A 17,982-nucleotide genomic window follows, 5' to 3' on the forward strand; every position below is an offset into this window, starting at 1 on the left:
TTGTTGGAATGGAAATGTTAGTTTCACTGAAAGTGGAATAAATTACTGGTAGGTAGCTCTATCCGCAGCCAAGAACCACACTCTCCGCCGCCGTGCTTTACATTATCTTTACCTGGCACATGTTAGGAATGTCGGTATAGTTTATTCTTGTGTTGAATGATTTTCTCCTGAAAACGATAAAATGGCGGTATAAGTAGCCGATAAAGTTTTAAAGGTACACTGACCTCTCTCTGCAAGATGGAAAATCGATAAAGGGCACAGTCTGTGCTTTCGCAACTGCCGTAGCAAAACCATAACAAAGTCGCGTTTCTTTAATCAATGTTGTAATGTTGTTAATATGATATACTTAATTATTAAGAAAAATTTATAATATTGAAATTAAAAACTTAGTAAATGAAAAGATCTATATCTAACAATAATCATATGATGTAACTTATATAATATGATGTAACTTATATTGTAAAAAAGTCATAATTTAAAACAGTTTCATATTTTCAATATTTCGTGTATTACATATGTTTAAATATAAGTATAACACAAAAAATATTATGATATTTAAAAATTTAATTTTACATTACGAAGAGATAAGCTTATTTTAAGTAGCATATCTCAACAAGAGGTCAGACGGCAAATCATATTTTAGTAACGAGTGGTATTACGAGGAATTAATCAGACAGCGAAGGATCGTCTGGTTTAAATAGCAGCGAAATAGACATTACAGTAATTTTGTTGAAATTGTGAAGTCAGGAGCGATTGTTCGTCGACGCGTCGTTAAGTTGATCACTTCGGCTTTTAAATCACGAACTTCGATTCACTGAACCGTGACAATTGGCTAGTCGAGACTCTTATTTACTTCAGCTTCAAATACATTTACGCAATAGACGAGCACTCTGTCCGTTCTTAAAATGTAAATTACGCAAATATATATTCGACAATTAGCTTTCGTTAAGAAATAAGTAATTCGCAATCTTTTTATTCTCCGATAATCAAGAATTACTCGGCGCTATCCTGTCTCTCATTTCCTCCGCGATTTTCTTGACGACCTCGAGATGCTTGAGAAAAAAATATAACGCAATAAAATTGCACCTCTCAAACGAGGAAATATTTCATTGGAGATTTGACTTGGGACAGTCAATGAGGAAAAAAAGATACAATTGACCGGACTATGTGAAGACACATAATGTCCTTTTAATTTTTTCGTCGAATAAATCAACAGGGAGGATTCTCTCGCGGAAACGATCCGCTGTACGGGTATCTTAAAAAAATATAACAAGCCTGGGGTAGCGAAAAGAGCAAAGGGAACTGAAAAGGGAGGGCGATGAAAAACTTTTTTCACTTTACCTCCCACCGGGCGTCCTGACTTCTGATCTTTCCGTTTCATAACGACGAAACGTGGATTCCAGATCCTCGCATGAGTTTCGTGACCGGAAGCTGTCAAGGTTTGTATCAAAGTTTCATGTGTGTTTTTGACATCCGTCTCGCGAGGCAGTGCTTGAAAATAGTACGCGCGGTGTTTGTCAACGTCGAGTCGCTGTTCTCAAATCCATTTTTCCGTCTTCCTCTCCGCTTGATGTCGGTGGCTTGTGTGATTTCAGATTACCGCGCGGATAACGAGACACGCGGCAGCGAGGGTGAAAGGGGCGAAACGGAAAACTTTGAGTAGATGCTATTTTTAACGCCTAACAGTTGTCCAAACAGCCGTAATCCGCGACTTCGACGTCGACTGCGAAAAGGAATGACGGCCTATTTGTCACAAATGCTTGCCAATAGTTTTTATCGGAAATCCACAAATATTTTCGCAAAGTACACATGATAGAAATAAAAGTGATAAATGGTCTAATACAGTTCCCCCTTCCCCCTTTTGAAATAAAATACAGAATAGCGAAATGATTATTTAATTAAATAACGGATTTTAGTATACACGTATCACATGTATACACGTACGCGTATACATTTGAGTCATTCGAGGATGCAGACTGAGGTCACCGAGTTGAATAATTGGGCCTCGTTGGATTTTATTAAAACATTGCCGCCGGTGGAATCGCATGAAATGTATCTATGTAACCATCGGTGATTTATGCGAGTTATTTCGTGCTGGGACTACGCCCGTTACATCAGGTAAACGCGAGAGTAACGGAAAATGAGAGTACGAGGAAAAGGGTACATGCACGTACACATACTAGGTGTTACGTAAAAAAGAATCTATTGTCTTTTTTACGTGGATATAAATTATTTACGTGTACCTCTTATCTTCTTACGATGTCGATGTTTAAGTAGACAAAGAAAAGGGCATTTTATACTTTCTTTCCCTTCAGAAAAAATTAAATTGTTAATTTTTCCATTAAAAAATTGTTAATAACTGTCAATTTTTTTATTACATATCGCAATGCAACTTAATTATTAATTATTAATTATTAATTATTAATTAAAATAAACAATATACATGGAAAAACTTAAAATTTACTCGTTATTATCATTTATTTAAATTTCATCACGATCATCCAATTTCTACTTTTTTGATTAAAATTATATGTGACGATAATCTCGATCAAATTTCGCGTTCCACCCAATGCAGAACGAAAGCCTATTTTCCATATACCATTACTACCGTTGGCGTTGTTCGCGTTCGTGCAGGGAGGATGTTATGGATGCGGCGAGCGTGAAATCAAATTTCTAACGATCAGAACGATTTCCGGGCGCGGCAACGTGCGATGGTTAGAGGGCTGCAGTGCGCAGATCCACCCTCACCGAGCTTCCGAAAATCGAACGGCGCGATGGCCAAGCCGACGGGAGCGAATGCGTTTCCATCGATCGGTAGCCGATTAATCCGGCGAGGATCTACGAGGCACAAATCGCTCTGATGGCGCAAACGAGCACGGATAAGCGAGAAGTTTGCCATTTGTGACTTCAAATGTGACCCGATGCGATCCGCGAATCTGTATTTTTACGTGTGAAACTTCGGTAGCACGCCAAATACAAAGAAAGTAATTTCATTTCTCGTTAATAGGATATAAATTCCGGTACGTAATGAATTGTTATAAAACTTTAACACATTTCTTTAACAAGTTATAATTTTAAGCGTTTTAATTATTTTAGTTAGTAAGCGTATTAAGTTTATTACATAAATAAGAAATATTTATAGAGCTTTGTGCATTCAACTCGCGAGTACGAATGAGTGCATATATGCGTTCATTATATTTTTTTGCTAATTTTGCTAATTTATAAATGATTAATGTTTATGAATAAATAACATAAGTTTATAAAAAATTGAAATAATTTAATAAAAATTGTATCTATATTGCTAGATCCACTCGATATTTGAAACGTGAAAAAAGCTAAAATATAGCAACGTTATACTATGTATTTTATATTGAAAGGAATATTTATTTTAAAATTGTAAAATCGAATAATAATTACTGCATAATAAAAAAAATTAAATTATTCTTTTTCTTAGAGAAATAAATTATATTTACTATATATACTTAAGAATTTATTTTTCGCTTCGAAATCTTCGTTTCTAAAAAGATCTTTTTTCGTTTTTTAAACGTGTTATTTAAACTTTCATAAATAGTGTATATGACTGGAGCCATTATGCCGTATTAATGAGTATTGACTTTTGATTCCCTCTGGAATTGTGTTAGGAAAATTGCGAAATAATTCAAAAGTAATTTACTAGCGATTTTAATTATCTCGTCTGCCATGAGCATAGGTTTCCTTTGCTCTTGCTGTAGACGCAAAAAATTACTGTCGCGCGGCTTCTGCGGTGCACCGGAACAGTGCACCAGAGAAGATCCATTAACTAATTTATTTCTGGCGAGACGAATTTCTACTCAGTAACAGAACGTGTAATCAGCGGTAAAGTTGAGGAGAGAGGGTGGCTCGCATTCTCCTCTCTCTGTCTCGCGCGAACGTCTTTCTGGCTCTTACTTCTCTCCGCGGCAGTTTCATTTACCCTCGGATGGATGAAAGACTACTCCACGCGTCCTCGAACGGCATTGTCGTAATGTGGAAAGTTGGCGAATTGGATCTGAAGTTTTCTGAAAACAAGACTATTCCTGCCTTTCCCTTCCCCCTCCTTCCTTCTGTTCTGGTCCGCGAAAGACGAATGATGGAATGAGCGGTAAAACCGGCGGCCAGTCGATTCGAAACGAGAGTCGGGAACAATGATGTGGTCGGACGCTCTTCAAGCTTCGCTAATTGTCGTCCAATTTCACCGAACGAATCGGAGACACGAATGTGTCACAATTTAACGATCCTCATTGAACTTTTGAAGATCAGTCATCCCGTAATGGGAATTAGAAATATCAATATTAGGAGTACTAAATATATTTGACAGGGCACGAAAACTGGGTTATGGCACGTAAATGTAAATTCCTCGAACGAATTAGAAAGCTGAGGAAAAGGCGGACGTGTTAAGCGTGTTAAGCGTTTCCTAATCTTAATACGAAATAAGAATGATATAATTCTTTTCTGTTCTCCAGATATTGCTCTTTCGGACGTTGCTACAATGTGACCGCGCGAACGTTCTCAAATTTATTCCGTTTTATCGCAATAATCTTCCTTTTCTTGCCAAATCCTTAGCGAAGAATTTTCGAAAAAGGGGAAAAAGGATGGAGGGGAGAGGAGAGGGGAAGAATGTACGATTAATACATCAATCGGAATTAGATAATACGGTTTTTAGGATTACGTCGCGCGCCATCAGTTACAATAATTCGATTATTTAACCATAATAGCCGGCTGCGGATTCGCGCATGCTAATGATTTATTTCAGCGGGATTTCGTATTGAAAGGCCGCCTAAGCCGTGCATAAACCGTGAGCCAATCACGCACGCCGCGATCCAGACAGATTCGATCCGCGCATAATGCGCGGAGATTCGAGCTAATAAATAACGGAAAGGCCATTGTCTCGTCCGCGCCAGTCGATCGTAAAATCACGCCGGCGATAACCGCACGGCCGCATTATTTCCAGAAGCGCACAGATCAATTGGCTCGGCGCCTGATAAAAACCGTCCGCAGTTTCCCATGTAGGAAAGAAGCTTAGGCGCATCGTCCATTGTTCGTTCAGGAGCAAAGCTGCGGCAATTCTCAGCTGTTTTTCTCCCGATACGATCGAGTTGAGCAGCGTCGCAAGTCCACGATCAACACGAAAAAGCCAGAGAAAAAGGCGAAGAAGATATCAAATACTGACTGGATATGTAAAAAAAATAAAAACTTTTTATCAAGAGCTTATCAAGCGCAATTTTTCCAAATGTACTTGCATGTTAATGTCAGCGGCATACAGCTTGATAAGCTTTTGTATTATTCTCGAAAGTTAATTCATGAATTAATGGCCACATCTATAACATCATAACATATAATAAATCACGGTAGGCAACACGGTTATTAATAACAATTATTAATTAAGCCGACGACTTTAAAGCGTCACGAATGTTACGCACTAGGTTCGTTTACCTTTCTCCTCGGGCGAAATTAAATTTCGGGATGTTCTTATCATGGGCGGAGATGGCTCGTTTGAGGTGCACGTTAAACGCGCAAGCTCAGCATTGTTCGCTGCGTTTACCGTGCGTGTATCATTTATGCCACGCGTAACGAACGTCGCGCGGCAACCGAACGCTCGTGTTGGATTTATCAGCGAAGCGAGTGTCTAATTTGATAAGTGTACATAGCGCAGGCAAACAATTCACGAAGTGTGCTCGGCATACATTATTGCAGCTCGCGTGGTAAGCAAGCGACGTTAGAAGCGTACCTACTGGCGAGGCGAAATGTCGAATTTCGGAAGGAATTGTACTGTCTGATATTCTAGTCGCGAACGTGATGTACATATGTAATCGCGTTATCTTCGTGGCGCCGTGATACGACGCGTGAGTTATGACAATCTTACGTGCGTACGTGGCATCTTCTCGCGTGAGCGGGGAAAATCGTGACAAATGTACGTTTGATCTCGGAAAATTGTCTCGTACGAGGCAACGATTTGTATACACACGCGAAGAACGGTTTCGTTAAAATATCTAAAAGCTCTTTATTAGACACAGATCTGAAAATAATTTTTTTCAAACATCGAAATAATTATGTAGGATGTTTTACACTACCGCAAATTTTAATACTCTAACAATTTCTAACTTGAGCGCCCTACTAAATTACTTTCAGTTCTGTATTTGATCGAATTTTTACTTAGCAAAAATAAAAATTCTTTTTACTTATAATTAAAAATATTATAATTTAATTATGGAAAGTGTTGATTATGATACGGCACGATTATGTGAAAATATTCAACATACAACTATGAGAAAAGTACGAGAGAGTTTCTCGTTCGCTTATCTCTTGTAATTTTGTGACGAAGCGCACCTTCCTAAAACGAGCTTAGTTTAGATAAATTGCTCTAATACTTTTTCATGACGTGAAACTTACTTCGTCTAACGCGCAGCGTCACTTTGCGTTCGAGATGTCAAGAGATATAAATTCCCGGGCCTGGATGGCGAAGTTCGCTTTTCGAGAGCCGCGCCGAAACCGCTCCTGGCGCGGATTAGGTGATTCTATCGTAAAAGTAGTGTAATTTATGAAGCTACTTAAACCTTAGCCCTCGAGTATAATATCTTCGCTCGTCGAGCTACATCTTCCGCGAAAGGAGATGAACTCTTCAAATGGGAATAATCGTTATATGACGTAACAGCCCATGGGAGGCGTACTCCTTTTTAAGAGCATATATGAAACAGGTTACATAAGTTAGGATGAAATTGATACCGCCACTTGATATATTTATATTTATTTGAAAGCATCTTCCATTATTAAGTGCAAATTTTAATGTTAAAAATCTTTCAATAGCGCATGGAAAATATACATAAATACTTTTAATGGTTAATATTTTAATGCACAATGTTTTTTTCACGCATGGTGTCCCGAATAGATACACGTAATTTTTTAAACTACGTCCTTAATGCGCGTAAATTGTTCCACAAACTCGCACACATTCATATTCGTTTTAAACAAATGCTCGTAGCGTAGGCCGAAAGAGAGAAAATACACATTTTAACGAATGAAAGTTGCAAGTGCAACGTTTCCCGCGTAAAAGTTTTGCGAGAAAATTAAAACGCTTCAACATTGTTTTTCGAAAGTCGGAAAGAAAATTTATCTTCGTTACACGTTATGTAACTATGCTAAAAACTTAAACTATATATAATGCACAAGTTTGCAATAGCAAAGAATCGACTAAAATTATTTTATCGCCACTCGAATATTTTTGTGTTCATAGTGTCATAATATTAGATATGTAATACAAATATAATAACAATAATAATCTGCAATTAGAAGATATTTTGTATTTTTCGTATGCTTACAGCTTGTAAATATCTCTTTACATATTTTATATAATATAAAACTCATGCAATAAAGAGTACTAACGAATCAAATAAAAAAAAAAAAAAAAAAAACATAGGAATAGAAACATCATTTGGAAGGCAGAATCTTTGGTGCTTAATTTTTTTATTTTTTATATAAAATTAAAAAAGTTCTTATGTTACTTTTCATATTAAAACCATTGACTATCGTATACAAAAATATATTAATCACTAACTGCTTGATTAAAGTGTTGGTTTTATAGATAACTGTTGGTTTTATAGATAAACTTCAGAAGCTTATCCCATTTTCCTCCCCTGATATTTCCCCGATGGAGAGATATTCTTCTTTCTTCTTTTCTTCATTCTTAATCTTTCGATCGCTGTCACGCTTTAACAAGCTGCTAACAGAACTGTTAATCTACGTTATTAAATATCGATGTAATTTCTCATTTCTGAAAGGCGCGTACGATTCTATGGAAGATGTCTACACGAAATTAGAACGAAGGGGTATTAATCTGACGGCAGTTGCGGGAGAAAGAAAGAACGGAAGAACGAGAGACGCGGGAAACGGGAGGGGGAGGGGGAGGATACGGCGAGAAGAAGTCGAGGAGAGTGATCGAAGGCGCTAAAGAGGATCGTGTGAAAGAAGCGACCCCGAGCGATTTTCATACAAATTCCCGAGCCGCCGGTAATCATAGCGAAATTAAGGTCATCCATCACCCGCGGGACTCATTCTATTCCGCTACCCCCACTTAATAGTATTTCGCTGAGCGACGTAATTTTGTCGCTCACACCCTCGTCGTTGGGACCGCATGTACGCGGACGGACCGACAAGACGGGAGACTGAAGTGTAAGGATGAGAGGAGGGAGAGGGGTGGGGAGGAGGGGAGAGATATGTGCACAGCGAGAGAGAGGGTGGAAGCGGCGTTTCCTCGGCGCTTTCCAAACTGACGAACGAAATCCACGCTCTTCTTCCTGGGCTGTGTCGCATGCGCATCCGTCAACAAGCCGGTTAGAATATTCGCGAGGTACCTCATGGGTAATGCGAGAGTTCTCTCCTCTCCTCGCGCGATATCGCGATGAATTAATTACGGGACGGTGTGTACACCGGCGCGCCGCGGCGAAGGCAATTTTTCAGCATTCTGCAGGTTAACGTCTCTCATGAGAGAGAGAGACGTGCGCGGATAATGAGTTACTTTATGCGAGATAATTCGTGCGTTATTCATGAGATATTTTTTAATTAACTTCGCATATTTTTCATCGTCCATCAGATTGGTGGGAACGGGATTTTCGACGAAACGCGAGTTCCTCATACATTGGACCTTCATTAGCCGGCTTATTACTTTATAGTCCGCCTATGCGCGGCTACCTATGTGCGTCTCGTGCGGATTGAATAAATATATCCGCGTCTATCTAAATTAATCCATCCTCTATCTGCCCTGTTTGGTCATTCAATCATTCAATTTCACAAATTAATGTTCAATTTATTTGGTTTCTCTCAAATAGCATTATTTCCTTTACGGACATTCGCCCGTTCATTATTGTTAATTAACTTTATGAATGGATAGGTAGATGTATATGGAGACACGTTTATACATATTATTGAAACGAGGAAAATATAAAGACGACATAAGCATTCAGCGGGTAAATAATTTCTGGAACATTGATGATGTATTCCGTGGTTAATTTGCGCGATCCCTTGGACAACGCGAATGTATGCATCCATATGCCGGTTGTATTGCACAAACTAATTTTCGAGAATACGTACAGTCGAAAGTTTATGAGTGGGAAAGTATGAAATTTGTATAGCGTTCAATAAAGCCCGTAAATTAATTCCGCACGGTTAATTTGAGTGCGTCCGGAGCGATATCTCTGCGGATTTAGTGTACGCGCTCTATTTTCGCGCAAATCAATTTTCGAGGACTGGAGAGAATTATGTCTGCGGCATTAAGCTCGCTAGGTTTCATGCAATTTAATGTTCTAGTGAATCCATTATTCTAATGTTTTGATAAAAAAAGAAATAATATATTCCAAATATTTTATCCGTCTATTAAATAACATATGCGATATTAGTGAGCGATATCAAACTATATTTTATCAACAGAGTTTCCTTGCTACATTTTAAAATATCTCGCTAACAAACTAGTATTTCGCAGAGCGGAATATTTTAATTGGTACAGTGCACAGCTCTGCGGGGAACGAGCGATCTTACTCGTCGTTTCCGATTTTCGTTCGAGAATACCTCTGACCGACTATAGCGGGTATATCACTTAATCGGGCCTGAAATCACGCCGTACGGGTCATTCGAGGGACGTTCGTGGAATGAAGTGCATGTCCAGCCAAGGACCTGACCCAATTGCGTCTCATCGAGAACGTGCACGTACATCGCGGCTGACCGTGGCTCGGCATTCGGGATTAGGAGGACCTACATCTTTCGGTTTTCGGTCTGGAACACGGGACACTCGAGTGGCCCGCGCTTTGTTCTATTCCTCGAAATTCGGGTTCTATTATCAAGCTTCTATGCTCGGGGAAGGTCGGGACTGTATGGGACAGCGGTAAGATAGATTTGCGCGTACGTGAAACAGCATCTGTCCGAGAAGAGGACGGGACAATATAAACGAACAACAGTTTGTGCAAAGCATAAATATATATGTAAAATGCGACGACTGCTTTAGACAGATACTTAATGAAAAGCTTTAATTCAGCTTAAGATAATGGAAAAGGAAGGAAATTCTCCGTTGGTCTCCTAAAGAGGAACCCCGGTGAATTTAATACAGAAAATAATCTGTATGTGTAATAGCATAATCGGTAATCAGCCATTTGCTCTTTGAAGGATGTGATAAACGTGATGCGGAACAACGCAAGGAACCTGTTATGATGGCGTCCTACATAGAGAGGCTCGGAAAGTTACATTAATTATAACTTAACGAGCATGAACTACACACGTATTACACGACCGCGCATGTAACATGTGTCGTTTGTCATATTTCCACCAACTCCGTCCTACGGTCCGGTGTGATATTAATTCAGCGTCATGCGTTACGTAAACTACGAAAGCCGGCTATTTCAATCTCATTCGCAAACGTGAATACTCACGTTGAATACTCACGAAGAGTGTGCGCGCGATTTAACAAACAAAATGTTTATTAAATTTGCGGCAAAATACTCATTTAAATATTATTATCATGTTATATAGTTCTACAAATTATACGTATCTCAAATATACATTTTTTAAAATAAATTTAACACGTATATACGTAAATATACTTTTGTCGCGCGTCGCTCGTCAATTTCAACTACAATTTTATTTTGGAATATATGTACAAAGACAATTCGGCGCGATATGAAATTTGAAACTATCGGATGCTTATTTGAATGTCTTCAGTTCACTATTTCGTATATTTTCACGTGATGTTTCTCACATTGATTTTTAAGGAACATCGCAAATGACCCGCAAAATTCCCCGAGGATTCCACTTGGGAATAATACTAAAATTTCGCAGGATTTTTCACGATAAAGCCGATCAAGCGCCAATATTTTTCCGTGTAGGAGGATTTGCGCGATACGGTTCGTGTGGGCGGTGCTGCTTCTTCCGGTCGTTGCAGTTTCTCAGAGCTCAGGAGAATGAAAGAAACGCGAACGGTCTGGGCCACCCAGGCAAGAGTAACGATATTTTTCGCCCTCAGCTTACCGGCCGTTTCCTCGCTAACAAGTGGACTTAAAGTGTGGGCTTCTGCATTTTTTATGTGCATTTAACGCAGCGCTCTTAGCTTCTAGCGGATGATGTCGTTTAGAGTCTGGCTGTTTGAAAGTACGTAGTGTAAGAATTGTGCAGATTTATATTTTATTGAATAATTAAGTATCGAGAAATATTTAAAATTGTTGTTGTAATCGTGCACACTCAAACATTTCCAAAAGTATGAAAAATTTCAAAATGTTTCATGATTATTAAAAATTAATTTCAAATATTTTAAATCCTTTAATTTATAAAATATATTAATGTTATGAAGCGTAAGGATTAAATTAATAACATTTTTATTTCTGCAAGTTAAATATTTATTAGCTGTATATTAATCTATATTGTAAAAAATATTTATATGAATATTAATTACAGGTGATTTATGAAGATTAATCGACACAAGTTATTTTTAAAATGTGACGAGAGGATTGTCTAAAAATTTTTTCGGAAAATATATTTTCTCTCAAGGAAGATAACAATAACGAAAATACGGGCGTATATTTTTCATCCGTGCCACCACTCGTGCACCATAAGTATACATCCGCCCCCGTGGATATGTATGGTCGCGCGTTTTGCGTATTCCGGAACAAAAGCCACTAGACTAAGCTTGTATGATGCTCGGCGCATCGTAAGCTTCCCGGACTTTGCTAGTCGTGGCACATTGAGGGAAAGAAGAACGCGGGGGTTGAGATGAAGAGCCTTGTCGAAAAATTGTAAGAACTTTTCCAGAGCTTGTCGAAGGCCTTTTCTGCCCACCACGAAGTTTGTCCATGAACGTGGTCGGAGTGGACGAGCTAGTGTGTGGCGGGGTTAGGGATGCCGGAGGGCTTTCTGAAAACAGTAATTTTTCTCCCCAACCCTCTGGTTCTCTCGTAGTTCCGCCGGCATTACTCCTGACTTCTCAGCTCCTCCTTCTCTCCATAGTCGAGAGGGGCTTGAGAGCCCAGCTATCGTCTCGTAAGACCGGAAGTATGATAAATTGAAACGACCATCGACGAGAGCGATTTTCAATCATATCGGTCTACGTTGTCCGCTCTTCTACTACTTATACGAACGAGAAAAGTGAGGACGAGGGTTTCATGAATGGTGGTTATTTTGTGGAAAGATTATAAGTTCGCCGATAAACGCATTTAAAATATTTTGAGAGTTTTCATATTCTTCATCTTTACCTAGATATTCACAATTTATCATAAAAAGAAAATCGTAAAATTATCAGAAAGTATCTCTTGGACAATACAAAATATTCACATGGACCCCCCCCCCATAGGCCATTTTCTTAATATTCTCCACTCGCTTTATTACGTATTCAAAATTACTTGAGCTCGTGAAGAGTTGTAAGTTTACAAGCGTATGTGTCGGGTAAGCACTATATATATATATATAGGTACTATATAGGTGTCGGAAATACTTTCCCGTAAAGTTTACGATCGCGGCTATAAAGGGGCGCAAGGGCGCAAAAGGGCGCTATTAAGCGATACGACCGGATAGAAAGAAAGGCGTCACCGAAAAGCTACTTACGCGGTGCCATTGTGTCGACCGATGGACACCAGTCGATATATCTGCAGCTCAACTCGCTGCCCAGTATCCGGCACGAATCTGTATGTACACCTCGAGGGCCCTTGAAGATACGGCGACTTTATTTGCCCGAAGCCACGATCCGATTTGCTGAACAGCTGCCTGCTGTCCAACGTTATGTTGCACACTGAAACGGAACAAAACGTGTTTGTGTAAAAGTACGGAAAATCGAATGGCGATATGCTCGCAAATTCGCCAGCTTGTATTCCATGTGATTTTAATATTGCATTACTGTCAATAAATATTTCTTTCTCAATTTTTAGCTTTATACAAAATACAAATATTACGTACAATATAATTATAATATAATCGCTGAAAATATTTTTACTTTATTTTAATTGGGTTTTTATTTCACGTTCTCGTCTGGCGAAATCTGAATCGTAAAAATGTGCGGCGATGAAACGGCACAAAGAAAAATGAAGTGTGCGGCTAATAACGATTTTTCTTACTCATACAGTTTCATTGGAGTGTCCCGTGTTGTTCGCCATGTTGTTCGGGCGACGACGAGTCGCGACAGCTCGGCGCAATATTATGAGGCAATCTGCCATAGTGTGTAATTTGATTCTTAATTGCTTCCCGCGGGACATTGCGCAAGATGTTTAGTGATTGTGATGCGAATACTGTCTTGTAAACCGTGATATTATATTTCTCAGAAATTATATTTTCTTTTAATATGAAGCTAATATTATTTTTCATTATCGATAATATCTGATATGAAGCTTAACATTATTTTTCGTTATCAATAATATTTACGATTCTCTTGCATAAAAGTCTAAAATTTATTAAAAATATATAAATCTTAATAACAGTTTTAAATTTGTTGATTTCTATTTTATCGTGCGTTTTTTATTTTTTTTTTTAAATAAAAAGTTCTTATTGTACAAGATTTACATTGTTTTTCTAAATTATATAAAAAATATCAGTTTTCAATATTGCCTTTGTCTAAAAGGATTTCATTTACATTTTACACAATCCTTCAAACTTGTGCACGATAAAGTAACTTGAAACCTTTCTAGCCAGAATACGATTAGCTGTACATATATGCGCTGATATATATATATATATATATATATATATATATATATATATATATACACACATCCTGCGATGCTAAAAGAAATCCGAGAAGAGAAGAATTTGATGGATGAAACACGAAGGCAATATCGCTCCAAGTAATTAGCGCAAAGAAAGGTTAGATGGATGGAGTATAAGAACTTCGTCAAGAGTGATTAGTTACAAGAAAGAAAGGCCGAATGGACGGCACGCGGGAGTAATTTCTTCGATACAATTTATTCCGTCGTGTAAAGCGAGCCGCGAACGTCGTTCGAGGTCGGAATCACGCCTTCTTTTTCCTCAGATATCTCGATGTCTTTTGAGCGCTCATCCTCTTATAAACGTTCCCTTTCTCCTCCCTTCTTCGTCTCTCTTTGAATCACGCCTCTCCGCGTTTCTTCCGCACCATCCCACGTGCTCGCTTCCAAAGGGACTTGCTCGCCGCGGCGCTTTAATTTCCACTTGTTCGCGCGACACGAGCGGCTGCAAACGAGAGGCGGTGCACAGCAAGTGGCTTAATGGCTCGAATCTTGTTTCTAGCGCCAGCATATCAGACTCAAAGAGCGAGATCGTCTTTTGGACGCGATGTAATTATATTTCCTCGCAGAACCGAGGGAGCAAATATGTCAGTTAGTCGATCGTCGGCGGACGGAAAGAGAACGCGAAGGAGACAATGAGGAAAGAACTTTCCGCTCACCGAGATTAATAAGCTTTACGTTTACATGCCGTTATTCCATGCGCATTCGGATTAAAACGCGCGGGAGAGACGTACCTCTACCGCTAAAGCGTACGATGCGCCGTTTGGTTGTGATAGTTTTAATTAAAGTCTGCATCGAGTATAGTTACACGAAGAAATTTTCATTTGCAGTAAAAGATTACGTTCCGGCGAATGTTATAATTTCAAGGAAGCCAATCTCGTAAGTTAGGATTAACCTAGTGATACTTACTATTTGCGCAATGCTGCTCCAGGCCGCACTGAGCGCATCTATCGGGCGAAGCTGCGCCGCAACTGCAGCCTCCCGATGGTACGCAACAAGCGCAATCGTTGCTGGATGAGTTGAAGCTGCAGGCGCAGCCGGTGGTGCTTTGTGTCCAGAGGTCAACTTGACCTAAAAAAAAATACGTGCACTTATGAAGCAGATGGTTCGTGAAGTCATTTTGACCTTTACATATTTTATGTTCTATGAGTACACGTTGATTAATAAAATTATTTAAATATATTTTAAAGACAATGTTAGATGTTGTGCAATAAAAATGTATGTTTATGTTCTATGAGTACATGTTAATTAATAAAGTTATTTAAATATGGAAGATAATAATTAGATTGTGCAATGAAAACGCAAATAATATGTCACGCTGAGGTACATGTTTGAAAAAATTATATGTATATTTTTTAAGTGAAAATATTATATATCTGGAAAAATATCTTGATAGATAAAACAGGCAAAGGGTAGAATTTTTACGTATAAAACCAATTTAAAGCAAATGTTTTAATATTCTCGATAACTTTCGAGATATTTATAATGGCCTGGAAAATTTTATGAGCTATTGATCCCAAGCTTTTAATCACTGCGCTGGAATTTTAATTATCGGTGATATGAATTTTTCGTTAATATTATTTCGCGTAAAAATTGGAGTTCTTTTATTATTTTTACATTATTAGATCAAAACTATATTCAAACTCCTATATTAAATTTAAGTCTTGATCGACATCGCGAATATCGTATGAAGATAATGGCATTGTACTGTCAATAATGTTCCCAATACCCCTCGATTGCATCGGGATTAACCTGCACGCGGGCTCTTTATTGATCCTAGGATTGTGTATATCGAAGTTACATACTCGATATGTAAATAGCGAGGATATGAGAATGGCCAAATACATCGCGCGTCAATGAATCATTTAACTGACGTAAACGTATATTCATCGATATCAAATAAAGTTGACCTATAATCGACCACGGCTAGCTAGCTGCGATCCTTGTAACCGAATGCCCGTAACGAGGTGCAGTCGCGTGCTTTTCAGCAATCGAAGCTACATACTGGAAGACTCTCAATCCTGGGTGAACGGTCTGCGAGCTTTGTCGGACGATTTTGAACGTCCACTCGATCTGCTTTCATTCTGCTTGACATTCCCGGCACGATATTGCGTTTTTCGCCGCCGTGTTCGTGGCTTTTTCGCGCTTCCCTCGTTCTCTCTCACCCTTCGCATTCCCCTCGTGGCGCACTATCATACGCTTTTTTCACGACAAACCCTTACGCAGCCATATGTCCCATGGTACCAATAAATAGAAATGCAATAAAAAACGAGAGAGAGAGAGAGAGAGAGAGAGAGAGAGAGAGGGGAGGACAAAGAGAGGATACAACCTCCTTAATAAGGGGTTGTTCATTATTTTTCACGTCTGCGGACCGGATTGCGTCCTTCGTTTTATCATCGTCGTTTTTCCCATCCGACGATTTTTCGAACGTGCTCAATGAACCGATAAAAACACGGTTATTAATATAGTATAAAGGTTCCCTCTGCCCACCAAACTGCATGCAGCATGGAGAGAGGAAAAGGGGGAGAGAAGTTCTCGCCCGATTGCGCAAAAAGTTAGTGAACGTCGCGTCATGTTAGCTGACTCTGCGGAATTCGACCTTGGTAAAAGTCTTTAACATCTCGAGATTGAATAGATGTCACTGCATGTTTTACCTGACCAATTTTTCATCGTGACGTTATAGAATAATCTCTATTTGTATTTTAAAAATTAATTTAAAAACTGCGGATTTAAGGACTTTTTTTTTGTCAAATAAAATACAATAAAGTAAGGCTCAGTCTTTCATTTTTTTGATTAATTTATGGTTAAGTCTAAGCTTAATCTGATGATAATGTAAAAAAATTGTGTTTTTCTATTTATAATTAATTACCAAACTGATAGTTTTTTAATAACTTTAAAAAGTAATCAGCAGTTTAATGATTAATCATAGATAGAAAATTATCTTTAGATCAATCTTTAGATTATCTCTAGGTTAAATGATTTAAACTACAAGTTAACTAGGAAATGAAAAACCGGGCCTAGAGAATAACAATCAGAATTTCAAGCAAGCAAATAACTAAGCACCATGAGTTTTTTATTTCATGTCTGAGATTATATATTTTTACCCCTCTTTAATTTGACTGGCATGAAAAAAATTTGAATCATCCGTATCTTAGAATTCCTAATCCGTGATTTTCCATCCAAATGGCGTTCCCGTTCGAAGGAAGTGCTCGACGAATGAATCTTTGCTAATAACGACTACGTCTACATCATTTTACGATCGGCAGGATCGATCGAGGACACCGTGAAAAGAGGCCGCTGCGATTCAGCTTCTAATAGAGATTTCCGGTTGATTCTGTAAACGTGGAGATACGCGTGCGTGATTGATTGTCCGAGAAACGCGAGGGGAGAACGAGAGAATTGGGGGGATGCGTGGGAGAAAAGGAATCGTCACCGTCAACGAAGAGTAAGACGAGGAAGAAAGAGGGGAGTGCGGGACGGGGGAGGGGGGGGGGAGGGAGAGTGAGACGGAGAGGCGGAGAAGATGAGGATGCTGGGCAAAGAGAGTGGAGGGCGGAACGAGAGTAGAGAAGGAAGAAGACATAAATTCCGAGCCAGTGTAAAAAGGGCGTTAAGAGGAGAAGCCCCGGCACCCCCGATATGTCAATATCCCGAGGAAATACGGGGCGGTACTTGGCCGGAGGGATAGTAAAAATAAAGCAAGCTTTATTGCTGCTGCTACTGCTGCTGCCGCTGCCATTGCTACTGCTGCTGTTGCTGCTTTTACTTTTATCGCTATAGATATCCCATCGCGAGCATCGATGTTGCATTGGTGAAAACGTATTTCGGAAAAAAAAATCCGTCCTACGCGATTTTTCCCAGATGCGGATACCGGGATCTTTTCCAGACGGCGGTACACGTCTCGTTGCAAGGACTACGGAGGTTCGAAGGGATTTTACGGTGCGTGGAGTGAAATATAAGAGAGAGAGACAGATGTTAGATAAGAGCGGGAAGAAAGAGAAAAAGAGTCCCAATTGGATTCTTAATCCATCGATTCAGTCTCGATTACAGGGGAGTTTGTTTAAACGATGGAACGTGGAGGGGGAGGGGGAGGGGCGAACGCGATATTGTATTGGGATAAAAGAAGTCCTGCCGGGGATCGCAAGGCGATTCGAAGGAGATAAGGACTGGCGATACTCGGGAAAAACGAAGGAGCAGAGACACGTCGTGAAGAGGAATCGAAAGTGAGCGAGGAGAATCGAAG

At 39.2% G+C, this 17,982-nt stretch overlaps 1 protein-coding gene across 7 annotated transcripts in view; it reads right to left on the reverse strand.

Moving 5' to 3' along the window:
- Window positions 1–17,982, reverse strand: part of LOC105425747 (uncharacterized) — a 213,964-nt gene that overhangs the window by 109,395 nt on the left and 86,587 nt on the right. For all 7 annotated transcript variants that reach the window (XM_089081198.1, XM_089081200.1, XM_089081199.1 and 4 more), the window contains 2 exons: window positions 14,649–14,810; window positions 12,592–12,775 (listed from right to left, as the gene is read on the reverse strand). In XM_089081198.1, the coding sequence (XP_088937324.1) occupies window positions 12,592–12,775; window positions 14,649–14,810 (346 nt within the window). The remainder of the gene's footprint in view (window positions 1–12,591; window positions 12,776–14,648; window positions 14,811–17,982) is intronic.

This window comes from Pogonomyrmex barbatus, unplaced genomic scaffold (genome assembly GCF_055798465.1).
Source record: "Pogonomyrmex barbatus isolate J1 unplaced genomic scaffold, ASM5579846v1 scaffold4, whole genome shotgun sequence".
NCBI classification, from domain to species: domain Eukaryota; kingdom Metazoa; phylum Arthropoda; class Insecta; order Hymenoptera; family Formicidae; genus Pogonomyrmex; species Pogonomyrmex barbatus.